This window comes from Marmota flaviventris, chromosome 14 (assembly GCF_047511675.1).
Source record: "Marmota flaviventris isolate mMarFla1 chromosome 14, mMarFla1.hap1, whole genome shotgun sequence".
NCBI classification, from domain to species: domain Eukaryota; kingdom Metazoa; phylum Chordata; class Mammalia; order Rodentia; family Sciuridae; genus Marmota; species Marmota flaviventris.
Window position 1 is genome coordinate 30,208,413 of NC_092511.1, and position 22,670 is coordinate 30,231,082.

Consider the following 22,670-nt stretch of genomic DNA (forward strand, 5'->3'; position numbering starts at 1 on the left):
TTCAGGCACAGGAAGGACATATCTTTACCCCTCATTTATGTTACCCATGCTGTTTGAAATGTCATGTAAGCCTGAGGGTGAGGAGATGTAACAATTGCCTTAGCCTTCTTTAATATAAGAGCACCTTGTATCAGTCTCCACCTCAGGGTCAGGTTGAAAATGTGTATTGTGTTTGTTGAAAGGAAAGAGAGGAGTAGGAGTAGAAAAACACACAATGACTAACAGAATGTATTGACTTCACTGGGGCAGATGACAACATAAGAAACTTTGTGTTCCCCCAAAATCACTACACTGAAATTGATTCTTATAGTTTTTATTATACCTAATGATCTAAAGACTTTTACTTTTGCTATCAGACTCTGCTAGAAATATCTGCTAGGGGTGGTAAAATAACAAGAGTCTGGGGGCACAGGGTCTGGCTCTTTCAGTCAGGATGAAAAAGCCACTCTTTTTTTTTTTTAACCCATAAGACTATTTAATTAATGCTTAAATTCTCTGCATGTTATGTGTAAAAAAGTCATATTCAGATACACATGCACGATGAGAGGAGTGGGTGGGATTTGGTCTAATGAAAAAGAACAAATTTGTTCTAGCTTCTTTAACTAGACGCAATGGTTGTTTTATTTAACAGGGATTCAAAGATATTAATTAACTAATGAATTAGACAATGAATTTTTAATAATTAGGGAATATGTGTGTATGGTACAAAAATGGAAAATATGAGACTATATAGAAGCCAAGCTGTGGTTTCCCAGCAATCCAGATCCACTCCCTGGAGGCTTACCATAGACATGTTACCTGCACACTAGAAACTGTCATAACCAAGAGATCTCAAAATAAGGTGTACAAGCAAAGCAGAAGTTTGTCTCTATTATGTAACATCTGGGAGTGTGTGGTCTAGGTGGGGTGTGGTCACATTCCATAGAAAGCATCCAGGTACCTGGCCATGCCTTACAGTGTTGTGCATGGTAGAAGCTATTTCAGCACACATCAGTACTCCAGCTTGTAGAAAGGAGGAAGAGAATGTGAAGGGCAAGTAAATTTTTTTTCAAGCAACTTATGCAAATATACCATATTTTCTACTCGTACACTATTGTCAAAACCTTTGTCATATGGCCACATATAGCTGCAAGAGAGGTAGGAAAATGTAGTCTCTAGATGGGTGGCTTTATGCCTAGCCGAGATTCCATGATTTACCAGAATGGGGGGTCAGATTTTATAGGTGTAGAAGGCTAAGAATGAGAATCAATTATTTCATAAGGTATAAATGATGTTAACTGGATTATCAATCATTGAATCTGTCTCCAAACTGAACTATGATGCCTGGCATATCACAACTAGATCCCTCTAAAATGTCAGAAAGTAAATAAAGTCAACAGCTATTTATGGAAACCTGGTGCCTCATTTCATTTCTAGAGCTCTTGTCTTCTTTAACTCAATTCTGTTCTGATTTATATTTGAATCTTTAAGATGGAGGCTGGATAATCTGGAGCCAGTAGGCAAGCTTCCCTCTTTGCTACAACACCAGGTACAGACAGACTTGTGAAGTAGGTGAAATTTGTCTTTGGCAATGTCTGCTTTCTTCCTCCTTTTTCCCTCTTCTGAGGGCTTCCTTCTTTTCCTTCTCTGAAAGTAGCCTTGCAGTGCCTTTACCTTTCAGAGCCCCACTCTATAGTATACGTAGGACTATCCTCCATGTGGCTACAAAACTCTCTTCTCACTTAGTGTCCCCTAAGCTGGTCAATGGGGCTGGGAAGCATGAGGCAGAGAAGGGATTTGAGGAGTAGTTGAAATGTGTGAAAATAACTCAAAATCTGAATAGGTAGAACTGTTGCCCTATCTAGTTTAAAAGGTCCAGATTTTGTCTTACTATCTGCAGGAGCAACAACAAAAGTTCTATGTCTAAACTGAAAATGTACAAGGTATTCATGCAGAAACATTTGCAAACATTTTGTAAGATTTCCTTCTTTCCTGCAGAAAAGTTGCAACTATGGAAACAGTCACGTAGTTTAACTTTCTCCTCCTTTTGGTCGTTCTGGTGTCATTGGCAGAACAGCTGAAGCCATCTTAGAGACTTTGCTTTCAAGCTGAGATAAAACTCACTCTTAACAGAGATAGGAACAAGGTCAATTGGACTAGCTTGGTCTTAAACACCTCAAAAAACAAGTTACAACAGAATGTGTGATCTACTTAAACCAAACACTCAGTTTCTTTAGGTGAACACAGAGGATAAGGAGGATTCACTCAACAGCCATTTCATTCTTCTTCAACTACTTTCCTGCACAATAGAGACTGATAAGCCAAAATTGTACCCCCTCCAGACTCTTGCAGCTCTCCATTATGTAAATACTTAGGTTCCAACTATAAGAGTCTATGTATAGTCTGGAAGGCTATTTCTTCTGATAGGCATGTGAAAGGGTGTTTTTGTTCTTAACCAGTTTTGTGAATACAAGGAAGCAAGCATGGTACATCCATGTTGCCTGTGCAGTTGGTACAATATGATTATTCTGGAGCTGGCCTTGGAAGTGGCAGCTTCTGGACCATGGTGGCTTCCAGGCTATGGCTATGGCGTTATAGTGCTGCAGCTGTTGGCTTGTCAATGAGGAAGAGTTCAGCTCTTTTGGTTCTAGTTCTGAGGCATGGTTTTGAGAGTTACTCCATCAACATTTTCAATTCTTCTTTAAGTGCTTTAATTCTTGCTTAAAACAACTGGGGTGGTTCTTTGCAAATAAACTTCTACTGATATTGTCTATTCTGTTTTCAGAACTACTCATATATTCATTGATATTTTAGCAAATATTTATTGATTGAAGGACTTTTATTAAGAGGTGATGAGGTACATTTTTTTTCCAGAGGCATAAAACAATAATTGTAGTTCACACAAATTATAAGTTATTTAAAAATAGATACATGCAAATAGGGCAGAAAAACTGAGTTCCAATTCCAATATCATCATCACAGATAGTTTATATGATTTTACTAGTTATAGTGAAAAGTAGAAGAGAATTTATGAGACAAAAAAATTAGTCCCTTTAAGCTTTATCTGCCAAGGAGATAGTAAGAACCTGCCCTGTCTACTGTCTACCCTATATGGTATCTGTGAGAATCAAGCAAGATAATACATGTGACACTGTTTTGTACATAGAAAAGACTACACAATTCTGATTATTTATAATTAGTAATAATAGTAACTCTATCCCACAGTTTTTGACACCAAGTGGTTATTATAGCATCTTTATTTTTAAATTTATATGTTATTTTATGGTAGCATCTTTCAAGAAAACAATTTTTGTTTGCCTAATTCCTCAGTTCAGTGTAAATACTGAGTTTCTTATAATGGTGTGATTAAAGCTAAGTCAAAGAGTAACCTACTTGCTTTGTAAAGGAATTTTGATAATATCCACAGTAGGAAATCTTTTGTTAAAATGTTTCTATCATATTTATTACAATGGGTTGACTTAAAAATTTAAATCATATACATTTTGATATATCCAGTACACAAAAGGTGACATATCTGTTTAGTTATTTGAAAAATGGAATTATATTTTAAAATAATCTCATTTAAATTAAAGTGAGGAGTAAATCAAATTGGCTTCTCAATGAGGAAGAGTTCAGCTCTTTTGGTTCTAGTTCTGAGGCATGGTTTTGAGAGTTACTCCATCAACATTTTCAATTCTTCTTTAAGTGCTTTAATTCTTGCTTAAACCAACTGGGGTGGTTCTTTGCAACTAAGACACCTGCAGAGACATAATTTGCTAAGTTTACATCCTTTGTTTCATGTGTTTCTTTTGGAGCCAGATAAAAAGAAAGTTAATTTAGATCAACAAACATCTAGTCAGTGCCTAGTGTGTACCAAGCAATGTTCTAGGTGCTGAAGATACAAAGATGAAGGAGCTACACCATTCCCTGTGCTATAGTCCAGTTTAACCCTGTCCAATGTGGCCACCACTTATATATGTGGCTCTTGATCATTAGTGTGATCCAGACACTGAACTAGAAATTTTATTTAAATTTCATTGCTTTATATAATGACATATGACAGGTGACCACTATATTGTACAGCACAGGTCAAGGTCAAACCATAGCTGATTGTGGCTAGTAAAGAGAGGCTGCACAAGTAATGTACTTTTGTCCAGTTTTTAAGTAAAAATGGCCTATTGATTTTCTGGGTTTAGGGGTGAGGATGAAGAAAGTTTTGCACTGTTTGGGAAAGTAAACAGGAACAAGGGAAACGATTATACAATTTTGTAAAATATGATCTGTTTTTTTAAAATGTCCCCTGACATACAGAATGCAAAGACATTGCCAGATAGGAAAGGGTCCAAAGCTGAGATCTACATAACCTACGTTATGTGCTACATTTAGCATCTTTTGTCTTTTATTTTATAGTAGTCTCAGGATCAAAGACTAGGAAAGAGGAATCAGTTTTACATCAATTTATTTTTTAAAATCAAAAGTACTATCAATTCACATGAGTCAGGGTGAGAAGTGAGAACAATTTAAATATCACTTCTAAGACTAAGATAAGAATTTATCTTATCTGTTAAGAAATATATCTGTTACTATCTGGTGTATGAGCACTGCTAAGAACAATCCATTTTATTTTTTTTAGATATTTTACAACTTTAAAAAATAGGCCAAATGTTGTGAAGGTTGGGGCCCCAAAAAAAGATGTATATGCAGCTCTCAAAGATTATGCAGTTGTGGTTACACTTGACTACACTGCTGAGTTAATAGTGCTCAAGGCACTTCCTGCCGGGTGCATCCTCCCGGAACTGTGGTTTTTCACCATAACTAACCAAAGGTGGGTTGAATAGAAGGAGCAACAGAGCCACAGTACTCTTTGAGCAATGGACCACTGTGCTCTTTCTTGGTGATTTCTGTTGAACAATGAAAGTGGTATCATCAGAAATAATGCACTCTGGATTTCACAAAAATTCATAGAAATAATTGGTTCGTTTTTGAATAGCTGGATTTCATGTTAAATATGTAGTCTTAATCATAACACACCTCTGTGGCTCTGATCCTTTAGAAATGTGGCTCACAGTAAGGTGTAAAGGTTTTATTTGACTTTTACAGAAATTAAAGCAGGAAAAGTGTTGTACATTCAGTAAAATAGTAGCAATATTGGGGCTGAGAATATAGCTCAGTTGGTAGAGTGCTTGCCTTGTATGCACAAAGCCCTGAGTTCAATCCCCAGCACCCTGCCCCCCATAGTAGCAATATTAGAAATTGAGTTTGGGTATGAAAACCTCCAATTTGCATCTCAAATAATATATCCATCAAAAAATGGTGACACTTTCACTTAATTTCTGGGTCTTTTCTACAGAAATTAAATTTAAAAATACTAAACCAGTATATTATAGTTTTAATATCCTATAGAAGTGAATTGAATTTCCTTACACAAATAAAAATGGTAAAAAGTATAATGTAGTCACCACTTGCCAGAATTAGAACTGTCGGTAGAAATTAGTGAATGAGTTAGTATCAGGATAAATGACTATATTAGGATAATATGCCCATGGTAGCAACAAGCACAATATATTAAATCATCATTCTTTTGATGAAGAGTATTGGTTCTGCAATCAGATCCTGTAGGTTCCAATCCTGGTTCTCTAGTTTACTAACTGCAGCTCTAAACAGCTTTCTTAACCTTTCCTGGGCTGTCTTCTTTAATTGTATAATGGACAGAGTAACAATAATGTTTCTGGTAGAAGGTTTGTGTCAGAATTTATAGACATGACCCTGTCAGTGGTTTGGCCATTTTAAGTGGTTGCTGCTATTATTTGGTGCTGGGGATTGAATCCAGGGTCTCAACCATGCTAAGCACACCTTCTACCACTAAGCTACACCCCTAGTCTTTTTTGAACAAAATAAAAATATCTTCTGAACAGATACCTTACCCCCATATCAAGGGAATTTCCTTGATAAGCACTTATCCTTCTTTCTTGGTCTTTGATGCTGAGACCACGTTACCAGCCCTTATTTATTTACTTATTTATTTAGAGACAAGTCTCACTAAATTGCTTAGGGCCTCGCTAAATTGCGGAGGCTGGCTTGGAACTTGGATCCTCCTGCCTCAGCCTCTGGAGTTGCTGGGATTACAGATGTGTGCCACCGACCCAGACAGATTTTAAACCGAACTGTATCCCTTGTTGGTATTTTCTCAAACCATTGCAGAACTTTTGCCCACAACATTTCCTTATCTGTGGCCAGCTCTACAGCTCCCTCTTTAATACTTCTGTTTACTCCCACTTTATCTTAAACAGTAAATTTGTAATTGTTTTTTAGTTCTATTTTGTCAATATATACCAGTAGCCTCACACAAATTTGATTATAACTGTGTAATGCTGTGGAAAAGCTTGGAATTGCATTCTAAAATGATCAGCAATGTAAATTATAAAGTACAAAACAGTGTGTGTTAAAGTACTCTCAACAATAAGTAGCTTTTTTTTTTCAAGTATCTGAAAGAATTAGACTGGAGAAGGAAACAATCCACACTAATAGGAAAAGAAGGCCACATTTAGGAATGAGGGACAACAGAACACAAGAGAAATTACTTTTCTTTAGTTTTGCCAGTTTCTCTCCTGAAAGATATATTAGGCCTTCATTTTGAGGCCGTCCACAGAGGAAGAGAACTGTGGACCAACAGAAAAAAATTGATAGGGTTTCCTTATCTTTCGAAAATCATAAATAGAACATCCACAAAAGAATCAGGATGAGCATGGCACTTTGTAGGGGAAGTTGAAAACATTTAAATGGGCAAGGACTGAGACACTGTCATTAAAGGGTTCAGATTACAAATAACCCATCCAATTGACAGGCGCCTGTGAGGAGCATCTTCCTCGCTGATGACTGACGCTCAGTAAATGTCTACAGCTCTTCTCGAATAATCTATTTGCCGCACTGAGCGTCCACGCACTTTATCAGTTTTTGCACACGACCTAGGGTAAGGCTAAACTCTTGCTTTCAAACCCTCTTCTCTCCTCATCCCCTTAAGTTTTAGGGCTGCTGTGTAGGGTATGTGTGCAGGATTTTAGAGGTTTTCCTCATCCTCCTTTGAAAAAAAGAATAAAAGCATTTAAATTAGCGGGAGGGCGGTTAACAACCTCAGCCTTGGCCCCACCGCACGCCTCGTCGCCACTCTAGATTCACTGGTCGCCTCCCCTGGAGCAAGAGTGTAACAACGCCAACGGCCGCGGGGCCGCAACGGTTGCAGGGAGGCGCGCGGCGGCCGTTGCGCTGCCAGGACTCACAGGCTGGCGAAGAATTCTGGAGGAGTGGGGAGCTAGGCACTGCCCGGCCGGGGACGGCTTTTGACGAACAGGTCTTCCAGCCAATTGAAAGCCAGGTCGACTATCTCTCCTGCCAATAAGGAGCGGGACACGGTTGGGGGGCGCTTCCCGCGGGCTGCGGCTGAATTCGATCCTGCGCGGCGACTGTGAGGGCGGGGCGGAGGCTCGGCTTTGACGGCGGGGAGCGGATTAGGGGAGGAGGGAAGACCGGAAGCCACGGTCGCGTCCCCAGCCTTAGGTTCGCTCCCCGGGGCTGGGAGCGGAGACCGAGTAGAAGGGAGAGGCTGAATGCTGGCTCGGTAATAAAGGGGAGCGGCCGCTCCGGAGCCTCCTCCCGGGGCTCCCCCCTCAGCCCGCCCGCCCGAGCTCTCAGCCACCGGGCTTTAGGGCGCGCGCCCCCCGCGGACGGCCCGGCAGCTGAAGAGACGCTGCCCGCGGCGGGGACTGGCCGGCAGTATCTGAGGCCCGCACTCCAGCGCCACCCCCACCGCTTTCCCGCTGGTCCCTCCGGCCGCCGCCATGTCCTCCTCCTCCTCCTCCCCCAGGGAGACGTACGAGGAGGACCGGGAGTACGAGAGCCAGGCCAAGCGCCTCAAGACCGAGGAGGGGGAGATAGACTACTCGGCCGAGGAAGGAGAGAACCGCCGCGAAGCGACGCCCCGGGGCGGGGGCGATGGCGGCGGCGGCGGCCGGAGCTTCTCGCAACCGGTAACAAAGCGCGGCGCCGCGTCCTGCATGCCCGGCGGCTCCCGAGGAAGCAGGGCTGGGCGGCTGGGATCCGGACGGGCCTCGCTCGCGCGGCGTTTTCCTTTTCTGCTGCGCTGACGCGGCGGACCGGCGCCGGGCCCTCTTGGGACTCGTGTTATTGCCTTTACCTGTTTCCCGCATCCCGAGCTCGGGCCCGGCCGGGAGTCAGCTGCCCGGCTCTGAACTCCTGGAGGGTTGTGGGGTGGGGGACGTCGCTTCCGCTGCGGTGGGCTTTGGAGCATGACTTGCTCTTTGTTGGTTAAAACTCTGGCGTGGGCCGCCTCTGGGACCTCTGGCCGCAGCATCTCCGCGCCGGGCACCATCACTGGAGGGCTCTCATCACATCGGTCCTGAGGAGAGAGCTACTAAGTGACAAATTACGCCTTCACGCTCACAACTTACTTCCCCTGAAGGTTTCATTAAAACATTTTTTTTTTTTTTTTTTTTACCTTTGCAGGCCTGGCGTGCATACTTTGCTACCCAGTTTTGTGATGATGGCTCAGTATAGCTCGGTTACAAAAATGTGTTGGCAGGTGTTAGTCCACCCTTACTTTAAAGTAAAGCCAATCTTGTTAAGTAATTTTAAGCTTTTCATTAGTAATTTACTCCAAATTTGCCCCGCAAAAGGAGGAACTGAACTCCAGTCTATTAAGCACTTTTCCTAGAGTCTTGTCTTTGATGGGGGAAATGTTGTCTAGAAGCAGAAGGAAGTGTGCAAACCATTTTATTATCTACAGCAAGTACTCAGCTTCAGCTGGATGGAGACTTTATTAAGGAAACAAAAGCGAAGCAAACGTTTCTGCCCTTTTTTGGTGCACTTATAGTGTGTTAATGACTTAGATGTTCTTCGAACATTTAGTATATTTCAATTGTGACTAATTCCAAACTTTAAATGGAACTTACAAAGTTGTCCATTAAAGTGATTTTAGTACATTAAAGTGATTTTATCCTTACCCTTTGTAAGAGGCAAATTGGAAGTCTTTTAAAGCTTTTTTCCTTGGAGCTTGTGTAAAAAAAATTCTGGTCAGCAGTCTCCAGTGTTCTCAAACACGGAAATGTGACAGATATGATTGCACCACATTTTAAAAAGGAACTTTTTCTTCCTCTGAGAACGTTTCCTTAGCTTTTTTCTTTCTTTCTTTTTTTTTTTTTTTTTTTTTTTGATTTTGCACCTAGCTATTTGAAATATTCAGAGTATAACTTTGTAGTGTGAAAAAAGGAAACTCTTCTCAGGAAGTTTTCGTTCAAAATCAACTAGTGTGAAAGTTGGAAATAGGAATGTTGTAACGGATATTTAGGTACATTTAATCAGTATATCTCTTTTGCCAAAAGTCTTGGTTGGGTTTTTGTGCAGCGCCATAAAATGTCTTTAAGTGTCTTGGAATACACTTTAGTCAGTTTATAAAAATTTGTTTTTGAAAACATAAAACGTTAAGCGAATAATATTAAATTGAGTGGAGTAGTGGAAATAGCACTGAGCTAGGACTTGAGGAGGGTCAGGACTCTTAGCATACAATTTATGTGACCTTGAAGAAGTTAATTACTGCTCTGGGTTTTCTTAGTCTGAAACTAAAAGTTGAACTACATGCCTTCCTCACCTGAAGACTTAGTTAAGTAATGAACTTAATGCAGGTTTTAAATTACCCAGGCAGAAACTAAGGTATGTAGACTGAGTTATAAATTCTAGCTTTTGTTAATCGCACTGCTGTTAAATTTCTTAGGAAAGATTGAGTTGCTTTCGTTTTACTTTAGAACTAATTCTGTACTGTGGAATATAATGAGGCTTATTTCTCCTGTTTTTAAACATTGTTTTCCCCTGTGAGGTTTTTTTTTTTTTTTTAATAACCATTCTACCATTCTAGCTATGGAAACTTATAAAGTAGGCATTCTTGGATAGAAGTTCACTAGCTAGTGCTTCATCTTGCAAAAATATGGTAATTCATCTAATTGAAGAGAGTTTGGCCCAACTTTGGTGGTCCTTCAGCCTATGGAAGAAATACCTTGGTCAAACTGTTAAAGTAAATGCAGATTAGATATGTTGATGGACAATCTTTTCAATTCTAGTTGGAAGTTTGTAAAATACAAAGACTTTTGAAAGATTTACATTGTTTGGCTGTTCATAATTCAGTTTCTGTGAATGTTTAAATAGTATGTTAACAAAATTTAAAGAGGAAAGTAAATATTTAAGAAAGACTTGAAGATGAATTGATCTTGTAAATTGATATTTGAAGGTGTATAAGAGTAAGTATTTTAAGTACAAGAAATAAAACACCTTTCAAATTTGAATCTTTGGTACTTATTTTTTATACAGCAAAAACTCCCAAGGTTTTAAATTCACAAGCTTGATTATGGAGGTTCATGCCATTTATTGCAGTTATTTTATTCTTGTGGAGTAAATAATGTTCTTAAATTTAGCAGACATGAACTTCAAGATCATATTATTGAATACTCTTTGGTATCCTCTTAATTTTATAAAATTAAAGCATTAATAATATTTGCTTAATGCTTGACCTCCAAATGTTAGGGCTTCCCATGGAAAAGCCAGTTGAATAAATTGGGATGGTGTTAATTTATTTTGGAGACTGTTTTTCAGTCATTCCGTTCTGCTAATTAACCGGCAGAGATTGAGTGATTTGTTTGCTGATGAGGTAAAAATTTTAAGTTTCTCAACTTTTAATAAATAGGCTTGCAAGTAAAATGCCAAGATAAAATTATAGCTCCTAGGATTTCTAAATAAAGGATTATACATTACATAAAGAATCCAGTTTGAATTCATGATATACTACAACACTTCCATAATGTATATTACAGAAATGATAGGACTATTATGATGGCTCGCTCATTGGACGAATATGGAATGGAAGATAGGATAAGATCATTTAGTTGGCTTAACTGCCATAGAAGTTTCGAAAATAGCAAACATGGCAAGTTATGTTCTCTTTTGGGGGACTGGGATACTTAAGAATGTGTACCCCCTGAAGGTAAATACTATAACTTGAAGGTGTGTAGCAATAGTGTCCATTATTTCCTCTAGTTGCTATAGTAGAGTGAGGGTTTTTAGGGCTAGTTTTGGGAAAGAGTTGAAAAGTAGGTTTTACTATCTTTTGGCTTTAACAAATGACTTATCTCTTCATGTTAGTATGTCTAGTGAAAAGAGCAGATGGTGGGAGTGTGGCTCAGAATTAGAGTGTGAGATTAGCATGCTCAAAGCCTTAGGTTCAATCCCCAACATTGGAAAAAAAGAAAAAGTGCTAATAGAGCCAGTTAGCATAACCAAGGTAGGTTATCTTCCCTTTGTTGCCAACAAGCTTTTTAACTTAACCTGAGACTTGGTGGTCTGTATTATTTTTAATCCATTAAAAACTAGTAATTGAATCAAGAGATGAAAGCCAGCCTTAGCAACGGGTGAGGCGCTAAGCAACTCAGTATGACCGTGTCTCTAAATAAAATACAAAATAGGGCTGGGGATGTGGCTCAGTGGTCCAGTGCCTCGGTAGTCCTTGAGCTCCTGCCCTGAGCCAGGTGCCATTCTCAGTGATGAGATATAATATCCCATTATCCAGAAATCTGTGATGCTGCTGCCTTTATTGCCTTTTTAACCTCTATGAAATTGAAATGCAACTTTCAGGGCTTGTAGATACAACCACAGTGACAACTCAGATGAGCTTAAACAAAACAAAAAACAAGAGAGAATAGGGAATTTCTTGGCCCACGCAACTGGAAAAGCCAAATAATGGCATTAGTTTCAGGCATGGTTGGATGTCATAAGGACTTGATTCTCTTTTTGTGATTCAGTTCTGTTTTTATTCTGTGGTGGTTAAGCTAGACTTAGATTCTTAACGCTAGCAAACAGTACCCTTTCTCTCTCTAAATGTCCTTATTTATCCTCTTTGGGATCAGTGGTCCAGTGCCTCTGGGGAGGCCACTTTTGACTGCCCTCCTTCCCTTAATGCTGGGCTTCCTCTGAAGTTGGAGAGGCATGATTGTGTGATTAAAAATGTTGGTGGGATAACATTGAGTTGAGGTTTTTGTTGTATACATTGTATTGCTGGATATCAAACTCAGAACTCGGGGCCCAACTGATGCTAGGTGATCTCTTCTATTAGGCTGTATCCTCAACCACCCCCTCCTCCCCCTTTTTTTTTTTTTAACCAGGAGGAGCAAGGAGTTGTAGATATGCAAAACCAAATGATTTCTACTATCTAAGCAAATAATAATAAAGGCTTTTTAAAAATATATATATATTAATCATTTTTTTTTTTTAATTTTGTTGTGTGATTAAATGTACCTAAAAGCTTGGATAGTTTTCTATATTTTGGGTCTGTTACATTGTTTTTTAGAAAGAGAAGACAATCAAATAAAGAGATAAAATTATTTAGGAAGAAAAAAAATGTAGATTAGCTTAAAATGTAGTATGAATTAATATTTACAGCACTCCTTGCAAATTTTGTCCTGACCTATATAAGTGCCTGAAGTGAGGGAGGTAATAGTCTCACATGTGGAAATACTCATTTCTTGGTACTATATTGATGAAATCTAATGTATCTAGAGAAAGATAACTAGAATGGAGAAGGCACTTAAAATCAACTCATAAGTGTAACAGGAGAATCTGGAGGATATTTAGTTTAAGGGTAAACTGGGGTGTGATTTAAGAAATTGCAAATAATTAGAAGATTAGAAGATGGAAATGTAGGTGAAGATAGCGGGTGCCAACTATCATTTATTGAGTGTTCAATAGCTATATCGAGCACTGTTTGACATTTTTTATGTTTGAATTATTTATTGTAGTTTTGCATGATAAAGAATTTGTGGGTTTTTGTTGTTTTTTAGCAGAGCAATTGAGGTACAGAAAGGTAATATAACTATCCTAAGATCATTGAGTCAGTAATTGTCCAAAGATTTGAATATTGGTCTTTGACTCAAAAAAGCCATTTTGGATGGGAAATAGCAAAAGACAGATTGGATTGTAGATTATGAAGAATTTTCTTAAAGTATGATAGATTGTCTTGAGGCTAGATTATCATTTAGCATTGTGTTTGTGGGTGTTTGATGCCAGGGAATGAAGTACTGAATTTTAGGTTAGTCTTTTAAAATCCTATACAGGAGGAAGAAAAAAATGTTCAGTAGTTCTTGAGCATGTGTTATGCACAGAGATATAGGGAAAACAAAAAAGCTTTAAAGACATTATGCCTAGCCTTTGTGAGTTTAGAATTTAGTTCTTGCTTACAAAGACGTGTTAATGGATTCTTGTCTTTTCTTTCAGATAGAAGCTTAGTTTGTACTCTATTGAGCTTCTTTTGTCTGCAGTAGAGACTGGTCTTCAGTCGGCAGCAGTTAAAATTAGATCTTATGATTGGTATTATTGGTTTGTCTTTGAGATGGCCTTTGAGGGGCTGGATGTTTTTGTCTCTATCCTATAGTGGAAACCAAATAATGCCTCCATTATAGTTGACTCATTTATTTAAAGAAGGGATATACAATTGGGAAAAAAAATGTACATTGCAAGCATACTTTCATTTTTTGGGTGTACACCTGGAATATTGTTTCTAGTCTGGTAAATAATAGATCATAATAGACCAGCAGACCCAAATACCTAAACATTTGAAGTAGAAGGACTCTGTATGAGAAAGGATTTAAAAATGACTCCATAAGCTGGAGAAAAAAATGACTGAAATACTATTATGTATATAGTATATATGTAATACCGAGTTATCTACCAGTTTAGGAATCAGATGGCATAGGATGATTCTTAAAAGAGGTTATTTTCGGTCTGGGGATAGCATGTAAGAGAGGCCCTAGGTTCCCCAGCATCATGAAAAATAACAAGTAAATTTAGGGTAGATTAAATAGGCTTTCCCAGTGATTTTTTTAGATTTCTTGTCTCCAGTGTATAAATAATACAAGAAGAGAAAATAGTGATTTAAAAAGAATGCTAGTATTTTGGGTGGGGGTGGGGTGAGGGACACAAAAAATGATCTGGAGGGGAAAGTATAAATATAGTTTGAAAAGACATCTTTAATATATCTTTTACATTTGAAACAACCCTAGAGTTTTAAATTTTTTTAATACAGAAAGAACTAGAAAACTTTTTGTTAAATAAAGGAGGACACAGTTTCAAGTTAGGGAAATATCAAAGTAGATAAACTCATGAATAGAAGATTTGTTGAATGGGAATAAGTAAAATACAAGGTGTGAGGATATGTCTTCTGCCTTGAGGTTGAGAAAAATCACATCTTTCCGCAAGTACCATGTTGATTACATTTAATATTTTCCGTTTTTTTTTTTTATGTTGTAAATTCTTTTTTTAAAAAAAATTTATCATGTAATAATTGTACATATTTATGGGGCACAATGTGATAATTTGGTACATGTATGCAGTGTACCATATCAGAGTAATTAGCATTGCCATGTCGTCCAGCTTTTAGGAAATGACTTTGGTAATGTTAAAATGAATTCTTTTGAGGGATTTTTAAATTGGTTCTATAACCCTTTTTTTGTGTGTGTGAGAAAGACTACTTTGAAAAGTAGTCACCTTTTTTTAGCACTATTCAGGATAGAGATTACTCCATAATGTGAAGGGAAGAGGAGGAGATGTGATCAATTGATAAGTAATGTTTTATTAAAGTAGGTGGTGGGCTCATGGGGTTTTTTAATATTCTTAATGCCTTCTTTGTAGGTCTTAAGTATTACATAATTTGGTAACTTTTTTACTATATAAAATCTTCTATTACATATACCCCTAAACTTTTTATTCAGTTTTGTTTTTGTTTTGGGGTATTGGGGTTGAACTCAGGGGCACTTGACCATGAGCCACATCCCTAGTCCTGTTTTTTGTATTTTATTTAGAGACTGGGTCACACCGAGTTGCTTAACACCTCACTTTTTGTTTGTTTATTTATTTTTTTAATGTGCTGGGAATCAAACCCAGTGCTTCATGCATGCTAGGCAAGCGTTTTACCACTGACCCACAACCCTGGCCCAGCACCTCACTTTTGCTGAGGCTGGCTTTGAACTCGGGGATCCTCCTGCCTCAGTCACTGGGATTACAGGAATGTACTACTGCGCCCAGCTATTCCGCAGTTTTTTAAAAGAATACTTTGTTGTAGGTGGACAAAATACCTTTATTTATTTATTTTTATATGGTGCTGAGGATTGAACGCAGTATCTCACATGTGCTAGGCAAGCATTCTACCACTGAGCTGCAACCCTAGCTTTATTCAGCAGTTTTTAAGAACATTTTGCCATTTAGGGTTTTTACCTATCTGTATCTGCATAGCTGTGTTTATACTTCCTACCCCAAACTATTTGAAATTGGTTCCAGACATCATGCTACTTCATCCCTAAATACTTCAACATTCCTAAGAATAAGGATATTATTTTACATAACTGTTTTCATACATATTATATTAGATAAATCTAATGTCCTACCTGTATTCAGAATTCTTCATTGTTTATCTTCTATAGCATTTTTTACTTAGTGTAAAATGAAGTCTTACTATTGCATTTGGTGTTTGGTCTCCTTAGTCTCAATCTAGAATCTTCTTTTCACTATATTTTGATACTAGCTTTTTGAAGAGTCCAGGCCAATAGTTTTTTATTGTCCTTTTATCTTTGCCAGCTGATTTCTAAGAATTGCAAGAAATGACTGTCTTAGATATAATTTGTAGTTACTATCTATTTTGAGAGTTAAATTTGTTATTTAAAGATATGCTCTAAATTAAGAAAATATTATTAGTGCTCTCTTCCTGGATATATTTAAGAATTTAATGATGATAAAGTATATCTGATGTTGAGTTTCACCTTGTAGAGTCTTGTTTATTAATATTACTTGAGGGTGTTGGTATACCTAGGGTACAGTCAGAATGAGTAATTTCTAATTTAGTGACATTTAATGACTATTTGTTTAACCATAGAAAAGACCAAACATAGAAATTTAAGTGAAATTTCAAGGATTGAATTAGTGTTTGCAAAAGACTGAATTTATTTGTTGAATTTGACAATAGCATAAGAGTAGTCCTGTGATATTTTATGTATTTAAATCAGTTTCTTTATCCTCTGACATTCTCTTTATTGGCAGCACTTGCCATTTTTATATATTTCCTAACAGTCTTTGTAGAAAGTAGAATTGGAGCTGGGTGTGGTGGTACACAAGGCAGAAGGATTGCAAATTCAAAGCCAGCCTCAGCAACTTAATGAAGCCCTAAGTACTTTAGTGAGACCCTGTCTCAAACTAAAAAAATTAAAAATGCTATGGATGTGGCTCAGTGGTTAAGTGTGTCTGGTACAAAACAAGTAAAATTGTCAAGTATTTTAAAGTAGCTTTAAAAGGAGTTAATTTTCTTAAAACAGTGCTTTTAGATTGGTCTATTCATAGGAGAAATGAAAGTTAATAGATTATGTTGTATGAATCCAGAAGTTGTATATGAAGTGGTGATGAAAAAAAGTGCCTGGTGTCATTTGTAATATAGATCTTTGTCTTAATAGAACTCGGATTCGGTGAATGAGACCTATTTGCATTTTCAAAGTAATGCTTGTAGATACTGCATTTTATTATAAACTTTAAAATTGTATATATTTTGGGAATTCCTACTAGACACACTCAAATATACAAAATACTCCATTAAAACCCCAGGAGGGCTGCAGTTTTGATTATTCCCTGTTAATCAGCACATATGGTACCTTATATATTTAAATTGTCATGTGTGCTAAGTGAATAGCTTCAAGTTAATATATAGTGGAACTAGGTAACCGATTAAACAAGAGCAAAAGATTATACAAATTTACTATGTTACAGGAAAAATGAAGTATGTAATAATATATTAAGGACAAAATTTTAATTATAACTTTTCATTTGGACTGTGAAATTTTGATTTTACGGAGGTAAAACTTAGAAAATTATGACTATTAATTTCTATTCATAGCTTGCCTTGTGTGTATGCTGAAATTTTTTTTGCGATTTCCTTGAAATAAGTTATTAAATATTTTTTGTACTTTTTATTGAGATAAAATGCTCTTTTTTAGGAATTAAAATTTTAAGCCAAATATTCAGGTAATGATTTTATTCTCAAGTTCTTTTGCTAACTTGTGAATTTTAGTTTGGTTTTGGAATTTTATTTTTAATGTTACTTTTTAATACAGTGTTGAGTTTACTATAAAAGATGCAATTTAGACTGAAAAGTTATTAACTATTAACTAGATACTGTTTTTTCTGTTTAGGAGACAGGTGGAAGTCATCATAAAGTTTCTGTTTCACCTGTTGTCCATGTTCGAGGGCTCTGTGAATCCGTGGTGGAAGCAGACCTGGTGGAGGCTCTGGAAAAATTTGGGACAATATGGTAAGAACAATAAGGACTTCATTTAAGTTGGAAACAGTATGGTAGAATAAGCTTTGCTTGTTTGTTTTGCACTGTATGAATTATTTGCCTATGACTGTATTTCTTTGGAGCCTTTTAAGCTTGTTATCAATTCTCCCCACCCCCCTCAGTGCTGGGGGATGAATCCAGGGCGTTCTGTATGCTAGGAAAAAGCTTGACAACTTAGCTACATCCTTCAATCTTAGACTTGTTATTTTAAATCTTCCTGGTGTGATGCTAAGTATATTATTGTGGATCTATGATCACTTCTCAATCTCTCAACAAGGTTGCATGTAAAATTTTAAGTGAAAACATAATTAGAAAAGTGAATCTGCTGCCAAAAGTAGACACTCAAATTCTAAATTATTTTTGGAATATGTCTGGTTGTTATTCTCTTCTTAGTGTAGATAATCTAGAATTGATTTATTTTTAAATTTTTCTTGTGCTGGGGATCAAACCTAGGTTCTTATGTACTCCAGGTAAGCACTTGACCACTGAGCTACATCTCAGCCTTATTATTTTTTTTCTTGATGAATGTGTTTGGGGTTTTTGTTATTGGCATTGAAGGCACAGACCAAGTTGAAATATGTAAATAGAGAAATTTCATTGTATTTGCTGAGACAGCTTGATTGCTTCAATTTTATTAACAATTTTATTTTTTTCTGGTTCTGGGGATTGAATGCAGTACCTTGTTAATGCTAGGCAGGCATTCTTCCATTGAAGTACATGCCCAGTTCTTTTAACATTCTACGGCTGGCCTTGAACTTATGATTCTCCTTCCTCAGCCTCCCAAGTAGAAGAAATTATAGGCGTGCTCTGCTGCACCTAGCGATAAAATCTATTTTGTGAAATATTTTATGAAAACTTTGAATATTGGAAGGGTAATGTATAAATAGATTAAGTGTGTGATCAATGATATATAGCATTATGTGACACCTTCCGTCAAGGCATCATTTTATTGATTTTTTTGGTGACTGACTTGGCACACCTTTTTTTCCTTTAAATAAATAAATAAATAAATATTTTTTTTAAGTTGTAGTTGGACACAATACCTTTATTTATTTTTATTTGGTGCTAAGGATCGCACCTAGTGCCTCACACATGCTAGGCGAGCGTTCTACCACTGAGCCACAACCCCAGACCTTGGCACACCTTTTATGTGCAATTTATTTACTTCAAAAACTGCTGTACAGATTGTTTATTATTAGAGATGTAAATTGAGAACTCATATGGGAATGGTAACGCCTGTATGTTGAAGTATCACTAAAATGACTATCAGTTTTGTCATTTGGAGTTGATATTGGAAATTAACTCTGAAGAGTTACATGTTAAAGTCAATTCCTCAGACCTTCAATTTTATATATTGGCACTACACTAATCCTTTTCTAAGCATCTTCTAATCATTGTATAAGTGGGATATTATCCTGTGGAGTTATAAAGATGCAGATCTCTCTGGTTTGTTTTCCCTCTCTCCTTATATATTTGGAGTTTTTTTTAAGTTAGGGCTTTCTTAGGTAGGCGTAGTAGTGCATGCCTGTAATCTCAATACTCAGGAGGCCGAGGCAGGAAGATCACAAGTTCAACCTCAGTGACTTAGGGAGACCATGGCTCAAAATAAAAAGGGAGGGCTGGGGATGTACCTTAGTAAGGGCCCTGGGTTCAGTTCCCAGTAACAAAAAAAGAAAGAAAGAAAGAGAAAACTAACCAGAAACACAGGGAGCTTTCTTAAAGCCAGGAAAAATTCAGGCAGATATCAGAAAGCAGGTTGATGACTTGTTGGTAACTGTAGGGAAATAACTATTTACATATTTTGATGTCAATTGGAATGATGATGCGAGTTTAGGGGATTAAGGAATTAGAACTGTTTAATTAGTTGAGTAACTTGAATCATTTCTTGGGTGGCTGGCCCATTCTAGATTCTAGACTATTTGATACTGAATCCTTAGTACTGTCCAATGTATATGCATGTCACTCATTTAATTTGTATAGTACATCATTCTGCCCTCAGGATTGGTATTATGTGGATAGAAAAGTTATGAAATAGTTAGAACCAATTAGTGTATATGAGCTTAATTGACATAAATAAGTATAAGAGGAGTGTCAATTGAATGAAATAATCTTGAATAAAAGGTGACTGTTAAAGCTGAAAAGAACTGTGAACAGCTCCAATCAGGAGTAGGAGTTTTGCTTTAAAATTACTCTATTTATAAAGCCTTTTGTGTGTGTGTGTGTGTGGAGGGGGCTGTACTGGGTTGTGGTTTTTTTTTTTTTTTGAGACAGAGTCTCTTTAAATGCTGAGGCTGGCCTCAAACTTGAGATCCTCCTGTCTCAGCTTCTGGATCAGCTGGGATTATAGGCATACTTCTCTATTCGTTAATGTGTTTATTTAGTTGTAATGTGAAATTATAAAGATTGTAGAAACTGCTCATGTCGGGTAAATTATCAAGTTCAATATAAAGTTTATACCTAAAAACTAGATGCATAGGAAATAAGAATTGGCAACATCAGAATAACAATATATTAAGACTTTTTATGTCAGAATAATAAAATTGCTGTGTTTTTACCTTTTTGTCTTTTTTCTATTATAGCAGGTTTGTTATAGCCAAAAGGATATTTAAAAATTTTTGTCTTTTTTTCCCTCCCTTCTCCTCTGTCAAAAAGGAAATGATGTTGTATAGTGATGACCTATGCTAGTTAAGACAAAATTTTCGGGACCTAGTTTGTTGCCTTCTGTATTTTTGTTTAAAAGTTAGTAACAGTTTTCAAGGTATGGAGTTGAAAGCATTGACCTTTTATGCCCTTAACCTTTTTGTTTCTCTTCCATTTCTCTTTGGTCATTCATTCTTTATCTCATATTGCTTTTCTAAGATTTGTTAAAATTTTGCACCAGCAAACTTAAGCACATGCTAAAATGTCTGTAATATTTAAATTTTCCCCTTTTCTATCTTCATATAATGCCACTTTTTTGGGTAACCTTTTTCACTTTTTGTGCTTAGTTTACTTCTTTTAGTTATAGAGAGCAGTTTTATTATGATCAAGTCTATATTAAGCCAATAATTTTTTTGTGCCTTTATAATTTTTCTGTTGAGGGGCATTATTAACATATTTTCTTGGTAATATAACTTATATATTAAACTGATCTTTTTTTTTTGGAAAAGAACATACATTCTCCTTGAGACAATTTCTTTAGCATAGATCTAATTCCAGGGTTTTCTGTTTTTCTTGTGCAAGACTTTAGAATTTCACTGAGGAGTCTTTCTAAAAGTAATGTTTTCTCTCTTGGGATTTATATTTTGCATTTATGGTTGATAAATCTTCCAAGTCCTTGGCGTTACTATTTCAGTATATATACTTCTTTAATTTTGAATAATGTGGGTGGGTATAACTAACAAGCCTCCTAGACCAACAAATATTGATTAAATACCTGTTGTGTGCTGGGCTCTGTTTTTAGCCTCTGAATATGTAAAGATGAATGAGGCAAGGTCTGTGTAAAATATGGTAATTGGGCTTGGGATGTGGATCAGTGGTTAAGCTCCCTGGGTCAATCCCTGGTACCAAAAAAGGTAATTATCTTTTAAGGGCCTACTGTGTAACAGGTACTCAGTTAAGCAGTTTTTGTGTAGTAACTCTACTCTTAACAACAGTTCTCCAAATTTTGTAAATGAGGAAACTGATTTATGAGAATAATTTCCTGGAATGTAGATGGTCTGTTTCTTACTAATATCTTATTATTTGTCAGTTTTTAAAATGAAGTTGTAGGTCCTGGATATGTGATTTAAAAGCAGTGAGGTCAATGACCTGATGTGATTTCTCTGTCCTCTGCTGTTTTAAAAAGCATGGTTGATTTTTAGTTATTTTTTAAAACATTTTTAAGGTTCTTGTTCCTGTGAATAGAGAACATGTTTGCGCTGTTGTGCTGTGATTTCTCATTTTTCTTTCTTCACTTTATTATTCATTTCATGTGTTAAAATATATTCCCCTCCAAAGAATATATTATGAAAGTAAATGCCTCATGCTCCTGCCCTTAGGCAGCCATGATTATTATATTCTAGTGAATATTTTTTCATGGATTTTTGATGTTTAAAAGTATTCTGGAGATTATTTATGTGAACCTTTATCAGTCTAAGGTTGCTTTTTTTTTTTTTTTTTGGCTCTGTTTTTAATAAGAAAAGTGTAGTCAATTCTTTGTTACCATTGTGCGCACTTATTTGGAAAATCCAAGAGTGGTAGTAGTAAATTCTGCTATTTAAGTAGAGGTTCTGCCTGTCAACCTGATATTTTCTATCTTGATATTTGCTAGGGAGTAGTAGCCTGAAGAATAAACTGTATAGTGTCATTAGTAACTAGTAACAGGGAATTGTGCTTGAGGAAGGCAAGAGATGGATAAGCTTTCTATCCTGGAGAGACAAGCTTCAAATGTATTCCATCTCCCTAGCATACCACAATTTGGATGATTAAGGGTCGACTTATGTTGGATGTAGACAGTAAAGAATACTAATCGGTATGATTTGCCACATTTTTTGTTAAAGTCTGTTCTTAACTGAGTAAGTAATATTAATTGAACTTGTTATATTTGGATTTTTTCCCTTCTTTTCCTTATCACTTTTCTTTTCAGCTATGTGATGATGATGCCATTTAAACGGCAGGCTCTTGTGGAATTTGAAAACATAGATAGTGCCAAAGAATGTGTGACATTTGCTGCAGATGAACCTGTGTACATTGCTGGCCAACAGGCTTTTTTCAACTATTCTACAAGTAAAAGGATCACTCGGCCAGGAAATACTGATGATCCATCAGGAGGCAACAAAGTTCTCTTGCTGTCAATTCAGAATCCTCTTTATCCAATTACAGTGGTATGTATGACAAATTGCCTCTACAGTGATTAACCTGTATTTTTCTTATCAGCCAGCTAGATATTTTAAAATCGTTTTTAAAATTATTAATATTAATTTTTTTAACTATCAAGTTTAGTGAACAGAGAAAAAATAGCACTGAAGCCAAAAAGATCAGAAGCACAGTTGTCATAATTAAATAGGCACATTAAAATTTTTTATTACTTATCATGTATCAGTTTTGTTTCCAATAATATGGGATTATAAATAGACTTGCTGGAAATGGTCCAGGAAATCTCTTTTACTCATATGCTAGAATATGTATAAGAGCATCTACCAGGTAATGACAGTAATACAGTAAGATGCACATAATTGTGTTATTTTGAGATAGGTTTTTAACAAGCTATCATTGACTTACTTTGATTTACTCAAAACTCCCTGTG

General features: G+C 36.6%; 1 protein-coding gene across 2 annotated transcripts in view; it reads left to right on the plus strand.

Moving 5' to 3' along the window:
• The first annotated feature begins 7,485 nt into the window (after positions 1-7,485).
• The window catches only part of Hnrnpll (heterogeneous nuclear ribonucleoprotein L like), a 39,185-nt gene continuing 24,000 nt past the window's right edge, over positions 7,486-22,670 (plus strand). For both annotated transcript variants that reach the window (XM_027922893.2, XM_027922894.2), the window contains exons 1-3: positions 7,486-8,003; positions 17,259-17,377; positions 22,011-22,248. In XM_027922893.2, the coding sequence (XP_027778694.1) occupies positions 7,815-8,003; positions 17,259-17,377; positions 22,011-22,248 (546 nt within the window). In that variant the 5' untranslated portion in view covers positions 7,486-7,814. The remainder of the gene's footprint in view (positions 8,004-17,258; positions 17,378-22,010; positions 22,249-22,670) is intronic.